Genomic DNA, 19,910 nt, shown 5'->3' on the forward strand with positions numbered 1-19,910 from the left:
ATAAATGCGAAAGTTTGTGGGGACGGATAGTTGTTTGCTGATTTTTCAGGCAAAAACTACTAAACGGGTCTGATTGACACTTGGTACACCGATAGGTTATATCTTAAACGTAATACTTTATATAGTAATGCATGCGGTAAAATTCGCGGACAAACAGCCAGTAATTATGTAAACTTTAAGTCACTTAGTTGCAGATATAAACCAGATTGCCCCAACAATTTACACCCTAGAAGCTGTTATGATTAGTTAAATTTTCTTTCAACGCATATAGCTTAAATGTAATTTTCTTTTATATTCATATACATATATCTATTTTAAGATACTAGAGTTGAATGAGATGACAGAACTGTTATTTATACTATATATATATATATATATATATATATATATATATATATATATATATATATATATATATATATATATATATATTATTTAATAATTTAAAATTTTAAAATGATTTTCATGTTACCGTTTCGAATTCAACAACAGTGTACAATAATCTTTATGTTATATTTGTTCTGGGCACGCGACGCGCCAACATCAAACGCTCTCTTGCCCAATTCAAACAAAGCGAAATCACGAAGAGCATGATCTAACGTCTCGAATGGATTTCATACCGGACCATGAGAATATGGGCATTTAAGTCGGCCAAGACCGTGTATGGAGTATTTTTAATTATTTAAACGCTTCAAACTCGCGGCGACTAATTCGTAAATTTATTTTTGGTTGTTTACTAAGGACCAGTTTAGAAATAAGTAGATAATAATTGTCTAGTTAACCGTTCTATTTATCTTTTATTATTATTTAGTTATTCAATCAATTGGTATGTTAGTGGTGTTAGTCTTCCATTAAAATTTTCGATATATCGATATTTTCAATACTTCTTTACCTCTGTCCATATCCATCCAGTGCAGGTCAATTAACTTTATTGACTTCAGACATAATCAAAAATTAATTCAGCCCTATCAAATGCCGAAAAAGTCATGATTAGAAAAAATTAAAACAGTATTATTTCGAATTTTCAAAGCTATCAATTTTATCGGGATATTATCTAAAGTGATCGAAGATCTTAATTCAGACAGCTGATTTTCATAACTCTATTATATTGGATCTGTACTTACTTGGCTTAAAGTTAGGTATAATTAAATATTGTTCTAGCAAAACTCGTTGTATTTTTATTTTTTATCTACAGACATAGACACAATTTGTGTGTTTTTCATTTATTAACTAATCTTCGGAAGGCAACTGTTGCCAATATGTATTATATGAATTTTAATTGCCTTGAAATTCAGATTAAAAAATATTTAACAGCCGCTTAAATTGCTTTAAGGTTACCAAAGTAAGGGTAATAAATAAACAGAAAAAATTAGAACACATAATTGTTTATTTACACTAAGTAATATTCACATTCACATAGTTCGTGAAAGCACGAGTGCCCTTAAGGTATAAAAAGTCACATTTTACAATAAGCATGTAACGGTAGTAGGAACAAGGTTTAACCTTAAGTCAAGGGGTCTAAAATGGCTACTTGGGTGATTTTTAATACAATACTAATCTTTTTAACTTCTTTAGTTCATGTACGACAATCTTTTTAGAAAACTTGTAATAATAAATAAGCTAACGACAAATCGAATAGAAAGTGGCTATTGTCGTTGTTAACATCTGTAATATGAATACCATGAACGTCATAGAATACTGCGTGATTCTTATGGTAAGTATTTCTCATGCATTGCTATTTCATAAGCTGTTCCTAGTCGATAATTTTACCGCCACGGCTTGGCGGTAGAAATATTTCAGCGTTTCACATCTTTTTTTTTTAAGAAACTTATTCTGTAATATCTTCGAAAAATTTATATGAAATTTATCAATTAGTGTTTATTTATTATTTACGAATCACCAAATTGGCCATTTTAAACCCATAGTACACATTATACAACGGAACCTAGGCCTCTGTACAGGCAAGAATTGTGATTAAAATAATCTCTGACCATAATGACTTTAATACCGTTGACATAAGTTATATTATGGTCAGGTTTTATGCTAATCCCGATCGTTATACATTCTGGGGTCGAGGCCCAAGGGTTATATAGGGTAGCTACATAACACCAACAGTTTGTGAATAATTATTATTAAAGGAACCTACCCAACGAAGAAACATCTGCTCTTAAGTCATTTAGTGTTAACTGATAATTTAATGTCACTGACCGTATTTTGACTTTTATACTCAGTTTTATTTATTTTATTGATCATAATGAAATGATAAATATAAAAAGAATTAAAATTTGACATAATAATTATATTCCTCTGTAATTTAAGAAAAATAATACAAGTGGTTTAAAACATGAAAATAGATATAGTCTTACAATCAAAAAGTTTTAAAAATGTCTTGTAAAGCCACGATCTTGTATAATAACAACTAGTACATGTAATAATCAGATGAATCAATAATAAAGATTACAGAGGTAATTGAATTTTTCACATGCTCAAATAGCCATAGTAATACCATAGTCTAAAGAACTATTTGATTGCATCGTTTGTACATTTAAAATTTAAATGCTTTAGTATTTTGTCGCAAAGATATTACTTATATAATGATGTGTATGTACATCAATTATGTACAAAAAAGATTTTACAAAACAATATAATATTATCAAAAACGTTTTAAGAACATTTTTGCATATTAATTAACGCGTCAAGGTAAAAAAGCAATCATATATTATTGCATATGATTAAATGGTGAGTTTAAGTCTGGCCAATACTATTTGTAAACACATTATCAATAGAATTTTCCGATACTTTTTTCGGTGAGCTGACTCACAAATGGACCAACAGGAGGTACTGAAATACTTTCGAGTAAACTATATTATTTTACTGCTTCTCGAAATATTATTACATTTTATAGGATTTCACAATGTACTTCATGTGATATTTAAATCAATTTTAGGAAATTAAATTTAAAAATTTTCCACAAAATGGTCAGAAAATTTTATTTGTTATCATATCATTGTCACCTGCCAATAATTCATAAATAGAACACAGTACCTAATTAGCACTAATTAGCTATATTTTTGTAAGTATTATAATAGGTAGATAAAGGTATTTAATTAAGTACATTATATACAAATTGTGTTGGTAATTTTTTAAAAAAAGAACCAAATGATATTTTCATGAACTAATGAGTGCTAGTGAGTATTCCTATAAGGAATTATTCAGTACATAAATAAATATATTAAATTATACCTTTAAACTGTAAATATAAGTAGATACTTTATTTAAATTCAATTTGAATTTAATTTAGTAACGTACGTACCTACTCGAGAAATCCAAGATAAAAATTCAATCGCATTATATAACAATAAAAAAATAGTTATTGTTATTTTCATTATTATATAATTCGATCATATTTTGTATTAATTAATAAATAATTACGCAAAACTTCAATTAAAGAAAGTGAATCGACATAAATTTGTTCTATAGGTGTTGTTGGAAATTGTTACTCTTCGAACTAATTTAAAATTTGTAATTATCTCTTACTAATGATAAATTAGATTACACGTTGTTTTTACATCATTAACTTGGATTATCCATTAACTTTTTATAAACGTCAAATAGAAGAATTTTATACTAATAAATCTACATTTACAAATAAGTATTATGTACAAAATTGGATTTGCCGTAACACCTATCGCTGGCTTATAGAAACGAAGTTTGCGTTTTCATATTGCACTTTTAAAGGTAAATAGTAGGTATTAATCTAGAAATGATAATAGCTTACTACTTTTTTCACTGGTATTGCCATATTTCTATATGCCAGACAATAATAACCTGTCCACAATAAATAATTATAGTATCTCTATAAAATATTAAGTACTTAAATAATAAAATCAACTATCACATTTATTTCGAAGCTTCTTCATAATGTATTTTGTACAATGATAAACTACAACCTCGTATGTATTTATTTACAGTCATATTTAAATAGTGATACATTACTATTCTAGATTAGTGAAGAAAATATCTAACGTCACTAATGAGTCTGTTTGAAATATTAAATAGTGATGTACATAAAGTTCATTAATCGATATCGATTTAATAATCGAGTACGCGTCGATCGTAGTTAGCACTAGGCGCGATCGCCCGCGTTGCCTCGTTTCATTTTGACGCATTCACGACAAGATTTGTAGCGGCCTCCTCGCTTGCACCTATACTCATGGCTTTCTTCTTCAGTATCCCCAAATCTGTTACATTTTCTAAGAAACTCTTATGCGCTGAGAGTACTTTAGCACTCTCGACATCCTTTTTGAGTTCTTCCATATCTCGTTTCAGTTTTGCACGTCTGTTTTGGAACCACGTGATTACTTGTGCGTTAGAAAGTCCTAGGGAACTGGCTATTTCATCTCTGTCCGCCGGTGACAAATACTTTTGGTAAAGAAACCGTTTCTCTAGTTCAAAGATTTGATGATTCGTGAAGGCCGTTCGAGATTTTCGTTTCTTTTTTGGCTGTGGTCTGGAGTTGAAGAGATTCAGATGATTTGACTGACCATCTGAAACAATAAAATGATATTATGTTAAAAATAATTACAACAATAGTTTGGTAAGTAATTCGGGTGCCTAATCTATTTTGATCTAAGATTTATTCATTGTCACAATTTATTAATAAATGTTTTATGAGCATCAATTTCAAAGTCTTTCATCTTTAACTTTAGCAAGTCTATAAAAACGCGATCTGGTTTTTCTTCATACTATAAATGGAAAGCTGAGGGTTTCGTTAATAGATAGATAAAATGGTTGCGTTTACTCGTTATCAGGTACTAAAACATTATTTGAGTCTATGACACCATCATAAAGCGCCCGCAGCGCTAAAATGTTATTCCACTGTCGTAAAGCATACAATAAAACACACCCAGAATCGTTACATTTTAACGAGCACACAATCACATACGGGTTGTTTTAAAATCGCTATAACACAGTAAAAACAATCAGTGTAACTTTGTTAGTATATTATCTAACATAAGATAGCTTCGATTCACTATCGCAGCTAATTGTAATTTTACGGGAAACTATCAGTTTTTATGCCAGCTAGAAATCCAATTTTCCTTTTATAGCTCTAATAAACATAACGGAAATGAAGATATGTATAACAATAGAGCCATCGCTATATCCGGTAGCCGATGGCCTACTTTTAATGTAATATTTTCATGGCGTTATTTGCTTTAAACTAGTTATTTCTACAGTTTATTGTTTTCAAAAATATTTGTAAAGCTCAGAGTACCTATGAGTCTATGAAACTACAAATATCATATGTGATTTTAAAATAAATTAGAGAAGTAATATTACCACTTTGTAGAGAGATGCGCTTATTGTATTTGATTGAGAGAGCATTCAATATTTAAGAAATAAGGTATTAATAGATTGAGGTATATTCAATATACCTATTTTGGCTTACTGTTACTTTTAGTGCTTATATTATGCAGTGGATTTACAGGATACAGCGGAATAACACATGAGTCCTCAGGAATGGCAACGCATGGGGTGTGTCATGGGCGAAACAGTATATTCTGTTGTGGTCATGGCACTGCTCATGTCTATAGACGACGGTTACCACTTTCCATCAGGTGGGCCGTCAGCTTGTTTGCCATTCTAAGTTGCATAAAAAAAATTTGCATACTGAGAATCGGCAACATTTGAAAAAAAAAATTGTAAATAATTAAACAAACAACAAATAATTCTGCCTGCGCTATTGGTATACACTAGCGGGGCACCAGTGATGGATGACTGATGAGGATGAAAGCAGGTCAGTTAGCCCAATGGCCTAACGAATTTAACTAGAATTAGCCACATTGGTTTCTAGGGGGAACCACGTGGAGGTCGACCTAACAGAGTATATTGCTAGTAATGGGGCTATTTGACCCCATTACTAACAATCCCTTTCTTAACTAACTTGTATTTCTCAAGAAAACAATAATTAGAAAACTAGTTTGATTCAATGTTTTCATATTTATAATTTTCTAAAAACAAAGTGTTTCGGTATATGATTAAGATAATATACACACATTGTGGTCGTCTTAATGTTTGTCTAGAAAAAGTTCATAATTATAATAAGAAGTTAGTAGGTACCACCAAATAGTAAAACATATGTAGTTTATGCTCGTAAAAAAGAATTATTACTAACACGACCTCCAGAAATATTTTGGGATCTTAGCACATCAATATTCACAAGTTTGCGTGGTAAACCACAGAAATTAATAAAATAACATATTGCACTTTAAGATCTGTGTCGTTAATTTAACTGCCTATGTATTGTTGGATCATCGGAATTTTTAACGGCGAAAAGCTTAATGCTTTGACATGGACCACATGTTTAACTGATACTTTAGTGGTTGAAAAATTATAATAAAAGTGTTGTGGTAAAATTGAAAATATTTTTTTCGTCTCATCTTGTAAGCATCTTTACATGACTAATGTTAAATGAATTTTAAAGTACTTACTTAATATTGCTTCGTCATTTGCAATGTTATAAATAGTATGTAAACTTAAATCTATCAATATATTGTATTTGCATACATCAACGAACATTTGTGAGTACTAAGGACTCTAAAATAAAAAAAGAAAGATCACATTTATTACACGTCAAATTTTGTTCAGTCACCGTCACGTTCAATTTAAGAATTAAAGAAGATTGCCAATTCATTTATAAAATACATGAATATACCGTCGGCACGAAAATGGCACATCAGCTATATTAATCATGGCCTAATCGCATCCTTAGCGAATCTGAACCTCAATTAGGACTGTATAAAACAGCAAAGTGCCAAAAAACTGCTTCGTCCAAAGACATCGTTAAGTTCACCGCAAAAAAGAACTAATCGGATATGGTTTTGTGACTGTAACACATCTTTTAAGGTGTCTGTAGCGGGAAATCTACTAAAATTATAATTTACCTGCTATGGTTAAAATACTTAATTTGCATTTTGTGATAAAGATTTTGTCATAGTAAGTATTCCTATTAGACAAATTGCAGGTGTTCATAGGCTACAGTAACCACTTACCATCAAGTGGCCCGTATGCTTGTTTGCCACCTCAGTGGTATAAAAAAAAAGATCTGAGCCTTACTTTTTACTTAAGAAAATTGCGATAGGGTTATATTAATAGAGTATTGTGCAATTAAAATGTTCATATTAAATACAATGCTGAACACTGATTATATAAATGAAATAATCCTAGAATCTTAAGCCATTTTAGAATATGATATTCACAAAATTAGCATAGGAAGAAAAAAAAATTGTAAATTTGTCTATAGATTTCGTTACCCTACTACATATAGCTACACTTATTTCTTCACGAAATCTATAGAAAAAAAATCAAATACTTTATTATTTACGGCGATTTGTAAATTTATAAGAGGTAGAGCAAGAATATAAAATAAAATAATTATTTTCTTCAATATTCCTTATTTATCATCAATAAATTTCTGACACATTAGATCATTAAAAATGCAGTTGATTCTTCGAAATATAAAATTGATTATTAAAATAGCTTATGATATTCATTATCTAAAGGGTTTTAAAATATTTAATTTCTCTTTTTTTTATAAAAAGCAACAGCAGTTCCAATTTAATTCAATACAGAATTTTGTTTATACTTATGTACATATTGGTATGACGCATACATTTTGTTCTGATTCATTCGGGCAATGCCACGAGTTACAGGTAGTTTGAGGAAAGTAATACGAGTTATTTATATTCAACCGATTTAAAAAAAGAGGACGTTGGCAATTCTCTTATATTTTTGTTACCTCATAACTAAAATAAACCATCATTGGTAAAATTATTTGTAATATTCTTTTTTTTTTTAAATATAATAACTACCGGTTTAACTTATGTGTAATTAGATCGAGAAAGCTCTACTAGTTTCGAGGTCAATCCGTAATCCTTAATTATGAGCGGTTGTGACGCGAGCCTGATTGCTATTTTTTATTCTTTATTTTTTATCTATAAGGATATATATAACTATATATAATATAATGGTATACTTTTATTGGTATTTTTTTTCATCTATAATATACCTATATATAATATAAAAATATACTTTCATTGATCTCATAAAATTTTTATCAGAATCTGTTTAATTTTTTAATAAAAAAAAAACTGGTTTTGCTATGATCGAAGTCGGTGTTTTGTTTTTTTTTTTGTGAAAAAAATCTTAAATACTTTTTTTTTATATTTTTTTAACAAAGTATGTATTTTCAGCATGATACGTTTATATATAGATTAAAGTTTCAGTTGTCTTTTTATTTAATAAAGACGTAGGTAATAAATATTAGATAATTACGGTAAGATATATCTAATATGCAAAAAAAAAAAAAACTAACAACAGACAGTAAAAATACTCATAGATAGGTTGAATAATAACAACACGCCATTTTAATAAGAACATTGTTTTTTTTAACTGCTACGGAACTTAATTGAAAATTCTTCTTTTTACAGTGCCAGATTGATTTACTCATTTAATTAATTCCTCAATCGCATCACGTAGTAACCAGGTTTATGAGGACCAAGCATGACCCTTTTGACGTTGATTTTATTGAAACTACGCTTTATTATCGCTAAGATTTAGTACATTAATGTTTCTATATGATTAGAGCCGAAAAGTCTCTATTGCAAAGCGGTAAGGGATTATGTTCATGTAATTATGTTGGGTCAAAAGAAGGGTTAAGTTAGTCGAACAGCTTTGAAAATGAATGGACTGGAGACCAATACAGATAGATACGCACGTTTTACGTATACATGATAATGTCTAAAAGGAAGTAAAGATGGGTGCACACTTGATGTAAAATTCTGTAGATGTTAAATGACTATATATTTTTTACTATTATTTAGTAGCTAATCTATATGCCTCCTATTATACTATGAAAATAAGTACTCTACTACAATTATAAATACGAATCTTTGTGAGAATGTATATATGGATATATATTTATTACTCTTTTACATAAAAAATGCTGAACGGATTGGAATCAAATTTGGTACAAGGACAGATTATATCATATAATTAGATTATACTTTCCATCAGGTGGGCCGTCAGCTTGTTTGTCATTCTAAGTTGCATAAAAAAAAAACAAATTTAGTACAAGGAAAGATTATATCTTATTATTAGATTATATAGTACGTAGTCAGTATAATCTAATACAGTTAATCAAACATACGACGGGTCATATGGTAATTGTGGTACCAATGTAACCATAGGTTAGAATGATCTAACTCTAAAATCAGGCGAGTTTTCTCCCTGCCACTGTATTGGTATAAAATATTAAAATACTACATTTATGTGTCTACTTTAAAATTAATCCGCGTGATGTTTGAACAGAGCCTTATAACGATCACAAATTGAATGTCCTGGTTTTTTCTCTAAATAAGTTTTTTCTATCGTACGCCTTGTTATGCGGGACCCTGTATAAGGAATCCGACAGAAAAACTCCTTTTTCTCATGTCCGTTTCTATTGTGCGCAAAAAGCGTGGCGAAACTGAATTTACGCGTGTAGGTATTCATTGGTAGGCCTACCAATGAATTTTAAAAGCATTGATTTTTTTAAAACTTGATTGATGTAGATCGATGATGTAGATGGATAAAAATCGAACTCAGGCTGAGTTCGATTTTTATCCAACTGCTGAAGATAAAACGGTAATGATCCTTGTACATATCATATCAGTCGTTATTTGTCCACAACTGAAATTTGAGAAATTTTGAAAAATTCCCCATAAATTAGGGAGTTTGCCAATAGTTGCCACATTTGGCAGACGGATTGGCAACCGCAGTTAAGCTTTGGCGATGTATTGAGAGGGCTGCTGCTCATCACTGCTGCTGTTCATCCCGTGAACTTTAACTCGATCGCTTCTTACGACACCCATGGGAAAGGAAAGGTTAGCCTATTTTATACCAGGATCACACGGCGATCATACATATGTATATTATTATAAAAGTATGTTATTTTTTGTATATATGTGTACATATATTGAGAATTTAGACTTTAGATGCAAAACACAGATTTTAATAATTTGAGTGTCACTATTTTGGAAGTGTTATAGATTATATAACGACTATAAAAATATAATGTCGGTCAGAACTATCTAAAATTTGCAAAATTCAAGAGTGTTCGTACTAAACAACTATCTCTATCTTTGTAATATATTTTTTTTTCTAGCTTTCAGAACGTCATATTGTAAGCAGTTTCAAGGTCACAGATATATCAGTGGACTGAAATATCCATACTTTTGTACAAAATATTCCTGTAATCAGAGAAAGAATTACAGGCTATCTACTGTTCATCTTGACCAGTGATGCACAGCTGAACTCGAAAGTAAACTACTCCATTAGTCTATCTCTTTTAAATCTTATATATAAAATTCTCGTGTCACGGTGTTTGTTACCAAACTCCTCCGAAACGGCTTTACCGATATTTATGAAATTTTGTGTGCATATTGGGTAGGTCTGAGAATCGGCCAACATCTATTTTTCATACCCTTCAATGATAAGGGTGACCCTCCCCAAAAAAATTTTTATTTTTTTGACATATTTTTCCATTTTTATTTTATTATGATTTAGCATTGAAAAATACATACAATCTCAAATTTTCACCGTTTTACGATTAACTCCTGTTTTTTAATCGCGACTTTTATATGCCGTAATAGGGTTGCAAGATGGCAATCCAAAAGAATAATAGTAGTACGATATATTTTCATGTATAGTTCTAAAAATAATGTATATGGTAAAACAACGTTTGCCGAGTCATCTAGTTACATATATATTTGCCTTCTAAAGTTTGTTTTTATTAAATTAATTTCTTCCCTTATTAACACACCGCGCACGAAGTTCGTCAATTTGAATATTCAAACTATCGTTCTAGAAAATTCAATTTTGACAGTCATCTAATTTTTATTTTGTAATCTAAAACCTTATTTGATTGTATCTTACGAATTAGAATGCAAAATGTATGTTCGTTTGTAATACAATTAGAAAAAGTGGTCGTAATAAGCGGGTGCGGATGGGACCGAACAAAATAGTAGTTGGTATGCATAGCAATGAGTTAAGAGTAATGACAGACATTTCTCATATTGTTTTGTATTGAAGAATTATTAATGTTGTGTAGGTAGTAAGTACTTATGTTTCATGTAACATATACACCTATTTTAGACATTTTATTTATACTGATATTTTTAAACAATTGTCAACATTTTTTAATATTCTTTCTTAGAACATATCATATCATCTAAGTAAAATAGGGTAAAGTTTATCTTATTAAATTTAGATGCTCGTTTTTTGAACTGTGTCAAATCAGAGACTACATTTATGTAACACACACGAATAGGGTCATCATTCAATATATTAACTTATATTTTGTTTAGCATTAGATTATTGTGTTTTATATTAAATTATTATTTATTTCAGATCATGTAACTGTAATTAAAAATTACAATTTCAACTATAACAAAATTATATGTGATCATGTGAATACCTACCAGTGAATAATATTTTACTAGCTGTTAAAAGAATTATCAAAATTGGCAACGTAATTGCATACAATATAGACGAAACACATACGAATTCAGAAACTCCCTCTTTCATGTTGCTTAAAAATATAGAATGGACATGTTCTTCCTTTTTGAAGTTGCTTAAAACGGTATTGTAGCGAACGCACGGAGACACGAGTCATTTTTTCAGTCATTACGCGGTATTATCAAAACATATCCCCACAAAGACGGTATGGTTGAACGGCTGGATTCCACTCACGGGTGATTTAGTCGCGCGGATGGGCGGCGAGCGACAAACGCGCGACTGTCGCACACACAAAATGGCCCGTGACTGTGTTTGGGCTTCTTAATTAGAGATAAGTATCCGGTTAAGTTTTTTTTTTTAAATGTATATTTTAGTACAACTTAAGTACTGTATGCTCTTTAACCTTGACATTAAGCCAGTAATAAGGACATTCTTTAGTAAATTTTTTTTATTATTCTGATAATAATATAATTAGTTATTTATATTCTAGTTTTATATACAATCCTTATTATTATTATTATAAATGTGAAAGTGAGTTTGTTTGTTACCTTATAGCGTGTTAACAGCTTAACCTATTACTGCAAAATTTAATATACCTACACTTAATATACGTAATAGAGAAGGTTATATATAGGATATTTATTCTCTGGGTCAATAAACACAGTCATGGTTAAATGGTAGTGTTTCATTATTTACAATTTTTTTAAATGTTGCCGATTCTTAGTATGTTAATTTTTTTTATTCAACTTAGAATGGCAAACAAGCTGACGGCCCACCTGACGTAAAGTGATAACCGTTTCGCCCATGATTGCCGTTCCTGAGGATTCAGGTGTTATTCCCCTGTACCCAGTAAATTCACGCCATATCCTACCCTTCAAACCGAAACACAGCCATGAAAACACAACTGCTTCACGGTAGAAACACGAATGGGATAGAGATACCCAAGCGATCGACTTTTGTACAAAGTCTCCCTCTGGTTGTTCATAGATTCTGCGATCTTATCCTTTATTTGCGTATGAGGTCAGCTAAGTCGTTGCACGTCTACCCATTAGGATCTTTTGTACTTCCCTCTGCCTTATATTAAGTAAACTATCATGTTAACTACAGGTTTTATAAGTTACCTTAACGATATTCCGCTATTTAACATATCTATAGTCTCCTGGCTCTAGATAAGCCGTTCCGAGTATGTTCATACGCATACTTGCCAATGAATCACAGTTGCACATCAGGTGTTTCATGGATTCCCATTCCTCACTGTACAATCTACACAGTGTGTCAGAAGATAGACCCATCTTGTATAGTATATGCCTTACTGGTAGGTATGTGTCCAGTTGAGGTACCTATTATGAGTCTAGCCTGTTGTCTGCCATTACTGTAGATGAGTTTATCTAATTCTTAAACCTTGTCGTTTAAGAACTTCTTAGATAGTTTTCGATCAAAACATGTAATGAGTTAATATTTAGTTTTAGAATTACTAGAGCAATTCTATTTGAATAGTATTTGTAAAATTTGCATAAGCTCGTATTTACAATTATGATTACCTAACCAAACGTATATATGGTATTTAGGTATAATAAAACAGTAATCAAGTATGAGTGGTACCTAACTAAAAAATGAACAAAATAAGTTTCTTAAAAAATACTTGCGAATCAACCAATTTGACAAATGGGTGAGCATTCAAATCGAATCGAATTATTCGTGGCCGATTTACTCTGTTGCGGTTATTTCTTGGTACAGATGTCAAAATATGTTTTGACGCTACTGCAAATTTTTTTTTACGTTAGGAAATATATTGTTAGTCTATGATAGAGACGGTTACATTTAAACCTTACAAATATAGGTAATATTTAGTATCACGCCCGACTTCGCATGAGTACATAGATTTTTCGAAAATAATTTACAGATTGTATATGTTATTCGCTGATAATGTAGCTTTCTATAGAAAGTATTTTAAAAATTGGTTAAGTAGTTTTTAAGTTTATCTATTACATACACACAATAAAATCGTTCCTTTTTATAATATTAGTAGGTATTAAATAAGGCACGATTGGATTACAAATCTGCAATTAAATAAAGAGAGAAATCAATTTAAAATTGATGTATAATAAACTCAAATAATGAAAAAAAATTTAATTGAATTATAAACCTGCTTTTTATTTTAAGTCGGTTTAAAGATATGAGCATCGTAAATTAAATAGCAACATAACTACGTCAGTGCATAATTTAACGGTAAAGAAAATAACGTCTTAACTTTTTGTGTACAGTCTAGTCTAGCTAATGAGAAAATCATCGGGTGTAATGAGTTGATTACTTTGCTAATTATGTCTTGCTTATGAATATGGCACGCTGTACACGAACACATGACTATAGGCACAACTCACAAGAGTAAGTGTAAGTTTTATGAGTTGTGCCTGTTCACACTTTTGGTCTCTACCTGTCGTTTAGGTATATATTAACTTTTGTCCGAATTTCAGATTCCTATTGTTAACTTACATGATCGTTATTCAATTGACGGAACCATCTCGGCTGGGCAACGTTCAGAAAACTATGCCACATTTTCTCATCCAAAATACCTCAGTTTGAAGTTGACGATCTTTAATCAGTGTGTAGCCAGTGATGATATAATATATGAAACCGAAACATGATCCTTCACAATTGCTCGTATGCAAAAAGCTTCAAGTTACTCAGTGAGTTATGGAGATGTTACACTCGGAGTTTCTTTGCATTACAGAATCCGAAATGAGGATATCCGCTACAGAAGCAAAGTTGACCGATATATTCCGAACGTTACATAGCTCGACCCGACAACCGATGGGGAAGAAAGGTTCTTGAGTGATAAAATTAATAAAGGTGCATATGTAATTTTAGATATGTTTTTGCCCATAGTTGAAAGCTCCGCTCTGGATCCTGGGATGGGCACTCTGAAATTCGTCTGTGAGTATCCACTGAATGTCTGCAATTTTAAGGTCATCGTTCTACTGATTTATACATTTAGTATCTATAATTATTATGTATCTTTTTATTAAAGGTGCATAGAGCTTTTGGTCATTTATTAAATTTGCATTCTTCTTTAATCTCTTAATTGTATTTGTCATTATTACGTTCTACATGTGTTTTTTTTACAAATTTTATGGTTAAAAGTTTTGGTACGTACCTACACATTATATTTTAACGGCAAGGATAATCGAATTGACTTGTATTTTAGTCGAAAATAAAATAATAATAATTAACACTTATCCAAAATTCACATCATGTGTGATGATTGTGAATTTTGTAATACTATTATTTGCAGTCGCATAGTTTAGTCAGTATTTGAATGTAGTTACGAGTAAATCTAATAGAATGATTTTCGTAAACCGCAGAGCTTCATTTATAAAAATAGATCTATCTAGTGTATTACAAATGAAATTAGACAGTTTATTCAATAGAACAATAATATTACTATTACCGATATTACCGTTTTATTGGTAAAACCACATTCTCACGGCGGCGTTCACACGGCTTGATTTTTGGGTGCGGACCACGGCACGTATCGCTTCTGGTTTTACGCCCCGTTGATCTGAGATTAGATCGTTTTTATCGCGGAATCACTCTGAAGATGTTACGATATTGGATTTATTGTACGTCTACAATATTTTCAATCCATTTCAAAGATCTACAGGGTTGTCATCTATTTTTAGGAAATTCCCTATTGTTTTATTCTTTAAAAGTGTTAAATTATTATAAGCATTCTAATGGGTTTAATTTTTTGCTATCATTTTGCATCAAATAATTATCAGTAGGTAAGTATTATAATTCAGAATCAGTAGGCAATAGACGTTTATTTATTTGCTGCGATTCTTTGCACTTTTACTCCGAATTAGAGGTTAAGTATCGTAGTAAATGAAAATTTAGAACAAATTGATTTGTACAATAATAAAAATGATAAGAGGCAACCCTGGTAACATCTCAATGCTCGCTCAACTGGATTTAAATCGTGCGCGTTTTTTTAATGTAACGGTATACCTATTTTCAAATGTATTATTGAATCAGAACTACGGAAGCAACAAACTGTCTTGAATAATAAAAATGTAGAATGGTGATAAAATTCATAAATGTACACTAAATTTTTTTTTAAATACAAGTAGTAGGTACTTCACTATTTTTAAATGTTAAACATTTTTAAATTTAAAAATATCAAGGATGCGATGTAAAATTATTTTATAAATTAATAACAATAAAAAAAAATTTTACTTGATATAAATAACACTCAACAGGTGAAATTGTATAAATATTAACTACTCACCAACTTATTGATCTATAGTATAATATAATTACTTAATAACACGCACTGTAGTTTACATTTGCATTTAGACAGAAATAATTGGACCGTTTGATAATTTATTTTATCTACAAATAACATTTTACTTTTCACTAAGTATCATCATATATTTTATGCCAAACTACATTAATTTAATATATTATATAGCATACACATTATTAATATGATTACAAACAATAATAAACTACATAAGTTTTAACCGCCAATTAAAATAAACATTTTGACATAACGACCAATTAAGATAAACATTTGATTGATCCTCGCCACAACAATCTCAAATATAAGTGCGCGGCCGCTGGGCCCACGCCAGGAATGACACAATGTCTCATTATGAACAATTAGTATGGCATAAATTAGCCAACATTGTCTTGACATGACGCGGCGCTGTTGGTGTAATTGTTGTGAACTATTATTGTCTATTGCTGTTAACACAGGCGAGATTAGTGCCTGCTTTAGTACATAGCGAATTAATTAAAACGACCACATTGCAGTAATTATAGTTGTAGTCACTTTGTAATTATATTATACCTATTGTAAGTAACAATCTTATAGGTATTATATATTAGTGTAGTTTTCAACTGCCAGAGGTCCTCCTCTAGCAATCTGTCCGGCTCTAGAGTAAGGGCACACGGCTATGCAACCCTGACCTTCCGAGCCACTGCAGTTTCTGACAAGTATCCCCTTCGCAACTGCAGTACACCAACTTTGTTTCATAATTTCCTCATTTTTCCTCCATATTATCCATAGCGGATACCACCAATAAATCCTAAGGATGTCAAGCAAGCGGCTGGTGTCGTAAAGCCAAGTCCATATGTAATATGAATAAAATCATATTATGCCGACCTCAAATAATTGGTATAAGGGTAAGGGCAGGAAGATGATAATTTGTTTTTCAATTTTATTGTAGAAAATTTATATCTTTTTCGAATGTCAGTTATTTCGGCTATTTATAGTCTACCATATGTTAATTCGAATATATTTTGCCTATATTGGGTACTATTAATTAGATTTTCTTTATATTATAAGAATAAATAATAAACCGTTTAATTGCAAAACTGTACCCAATAAATTCATGTAATAAAAGACATAATGCGAAAAAAAATAGTCATTAGCGGTGCTCTCAAAGTGGGCGCCAAAATATCTTCAATATTACGTAATCGTAAATCAAAGGCGCTTAACTAATAGACTATGGCGAAGTCGGAATTCTAAAATACGTCCTACAGTTTCATTAGTAAAAAACCCAGTGGTGCAAAAACCGCGGCATTTTGTACAAAAAGTTGCACGCGTGGAGTACAGCGGCAGTTAGTGCATGGCCCGTGACAGTGTAACGACCGATGGTTATCGTACTGAACGCGCATCTTTTCTGCTGACAGAGTTACGCTTGAGTTACATTAATAAGGTTCAACTCTTCAAACTAAAGATTCTGAAAATATCTAATTGGGGCTGAAGAAAATCGAGCAGAAAAACAATATAAACCAACGACTTCATCTTATTTGCAAAACAAAAAATATTTTTTTATGAATACCAAAGTCACAGTAGTGTATCATTTTTGTTAAATTTAAAGATAATGAGGATTTTCTTAATACATCTTTATTGGACTTGCTATATATAAAACGATATTTTTTCTTGGATCCCCTTACAATTAAAGAAACTCCGTCGCAGTACATGGCGTCGTACCGTTTTGCATATTAAGGCCCTGACTGAAATTTTTTCTTTCTTTAATTGTACTGTATAACATGGGAAATTCATATAAAAGCAGAACACTTGCCTAATGTAAAAAATATATTATTAATGATTATATTATTAATTAGTTATTAATTTAAATTGAATTAGACATACATTATAAGCGATAATCATAATAATATCTAAATAGGTAGGTATACATTAATCGAGAGCGGACGAAATACTCTCTTTGATGTTTCATTGAGCTGCTGATAAGTTTTTATACTACCTCTTCAGTCCCAAGTAGTCAAAACAAACCATTTGTGTCCTCTTTAAGGTGCCACTTGAGTTTATTACCTCCCTTTATTTTACGTTTTATTTACTACTTTTTGTGCAGTAAAAAATAACAGCATTACATATTATATTAATATTTACAAGGATAAAGTTGTCGATTTACTAAGTATGTATAACTTAAAGTGATAATAAAAATGCAGTTATTATTGTTTAGTTACATTCTTATTATCAATGGCACGTAAATAATTCGCACGACTACTACTTGTCACAATTAATCATCATTTTTGATGTTTAGTTCACGTTTCTATAATAAAACATCTAATAATTAAATTGTATTTTGAGTTATAGGTGCTTTATTGTGTTTTAATACCAAATGATTATTGGCTGATATTATTAGTGAAGTTAAAAGATGTAGGTAGATATGGGAAATTAATAACAATAATAAAAGCTTTTTTAAAATGCAATTTATTTCAACTGAGCAAAACGAAGTAGATAAATAATGAAGAAAAAACGGCCATAGACATTTGTCTCCCCTTCAGCAGAAGTAATCCGGGACGTTTATCTTTGTGTTCCCACAGTGGGCCGAGTCAGTTGCGCGGTTGGACATAAATCGCGTTTAACAACAATTTGTGAGAGTTACGCGACTGCCGATCCGTCGGCGCACTGTGTATACACGTAAGTACGGTATTCGGGACCCGCTGTGCGGAAAATCTATTTATTCGCGTAGCTCATGTCCTGGAAAAATAGGTTAATAAATCTTGAATTTTTTATGGTGCCTACAAAATTTAAGTATGTGTTATTTTAATTTTATCTCCATGGCTTGTAAATAATGAAAATATGATTTATAATTTAGTATATAGATTGAAATAGTTATAACAGAACTGAAGTTGCATTTTAATTAAAATTGTGATTAAAAATTGGAACGAAATATTGCTTGGTCAGTGTTATTAACTTATTACAATATGTTTTAGTTATCTATTAATATCTGGTAGTCAGATTTGATGCTAATTCCGTTACAAAATTGCATTTTAGACACGCTTAGAGCAATAACTCACAGACCACCGACAGCGTCAATCCAATAATATTTAATCCATTAGATCCACCGGACTTGCGTTTTTGTACATTGTAAATTGTGATTTATTTAAAGATTTATAAAATTTTAGTACAGATGTGCATCTAAGTTTAATTACATTTGGGACATGCCTACCACAATAACCAAATTTTAATGTTACACGTTCTTTCAATCTAGGTGTTTTAAATTTTTATTTTTAATTTAATTTGTATAATAAACAAAACGATAATTTTATCATAATAGGCTCACTACGTGTATCTTGTAAGTGCTAAATTTAGAATCTCCTGAATTGCGAATTAATTTGCCTCGAAAAGCCAAATCCAAAACGGTAGCCACGTGATTGGATATAAATCACTGAACGCCAATAATGTGGGCTGAGCTGCCCCAAGGGATCAACACTGCGTTCACCCCAGCTTCGGAGAGAAATTCGTACGATGAAAACACTTCCTTTTGTCACATAATTGCCTAAATTGTTATTAGACAGAATAAAGACATATGACTGTGGGACGCAGCCGACGGGCGAGCAGGGGGACATTTGTCAGCTTCTTGCTTTTTATTTAGTGGCTGCGAATGGGACATGTATTTATAGAAGGCATGAGAGATGTTCGTTTAATAGTGTGATTAGGAGCTGTCTGGATGTGCTCGTAATATTTGGGGACGTCGGTTGTAATTTTCGAATGGCTTTGAAAGATTTATGCTAATTATTCAGTGGGTAAGGCGGTGATATAATGTCTTTTTCACAATGTATGTGAATCATGAATTGCTTTGTCTATTTATATTGAAAGAGATTTTAATAAATAATATGAAGATATCAGAATATTGTTAATGTTATATTGTTTATTCATTGGAAATAAACAATGTATATAATTACCTATCACACATAGTTACAACCATCCGAAACTCGCAACGTTGATGTTGTTCTTGTAAAGTTGTACCTACATTTTAAATACGATACGATAAGAATACAAAATAATTCATTATACAAATTGCGTGCTCATATAATGA

The 19,910-nt window shown here is 30.9% G+C and overlaps 1 protein-coding gene across 1 annotated transcript in view; it reads right to left on the reverse strand.

Moving 5' to 3' along the window:
• Positions 1-1,369: 1,369 nt before the first annotated feature.
• LOC113514544 (homeobox protein BarH-like 1b) overlaps positions 1,370-19,910 on the reverse strand; it is an 80,758-nt gene continuing 62,217 nt past the window's right edge. The window contains exon 2 of the mRNA XM_026898632.3: positions 1,370-4,547. Coding sequence (XP_026754433.2) covers positions 4,156-4,547 — 392 coding nt within the window. The 3' untranslated portion in view covers positions 1,370-4,155. The remainder of the gene's footprint in view (positions 4,548-19,910) is intronic.

Source organism: Galleria mellonella, unplaced genomic scaffold (genome assembly GCF_026898425.1).
Source record: "Galleria mellonella isolate WM207_F2 unplaced genomic scaffold, CSIRO_AGI_GalMel_v1 utg270, whole genome shotgun sequence".
Classification (NCBI taxonomy): Eukaryota; Metazoa; Arthropoda; class Insecta; order Lepidoptera; family Pyralidae; genus Galleria; species Galleria mellonella.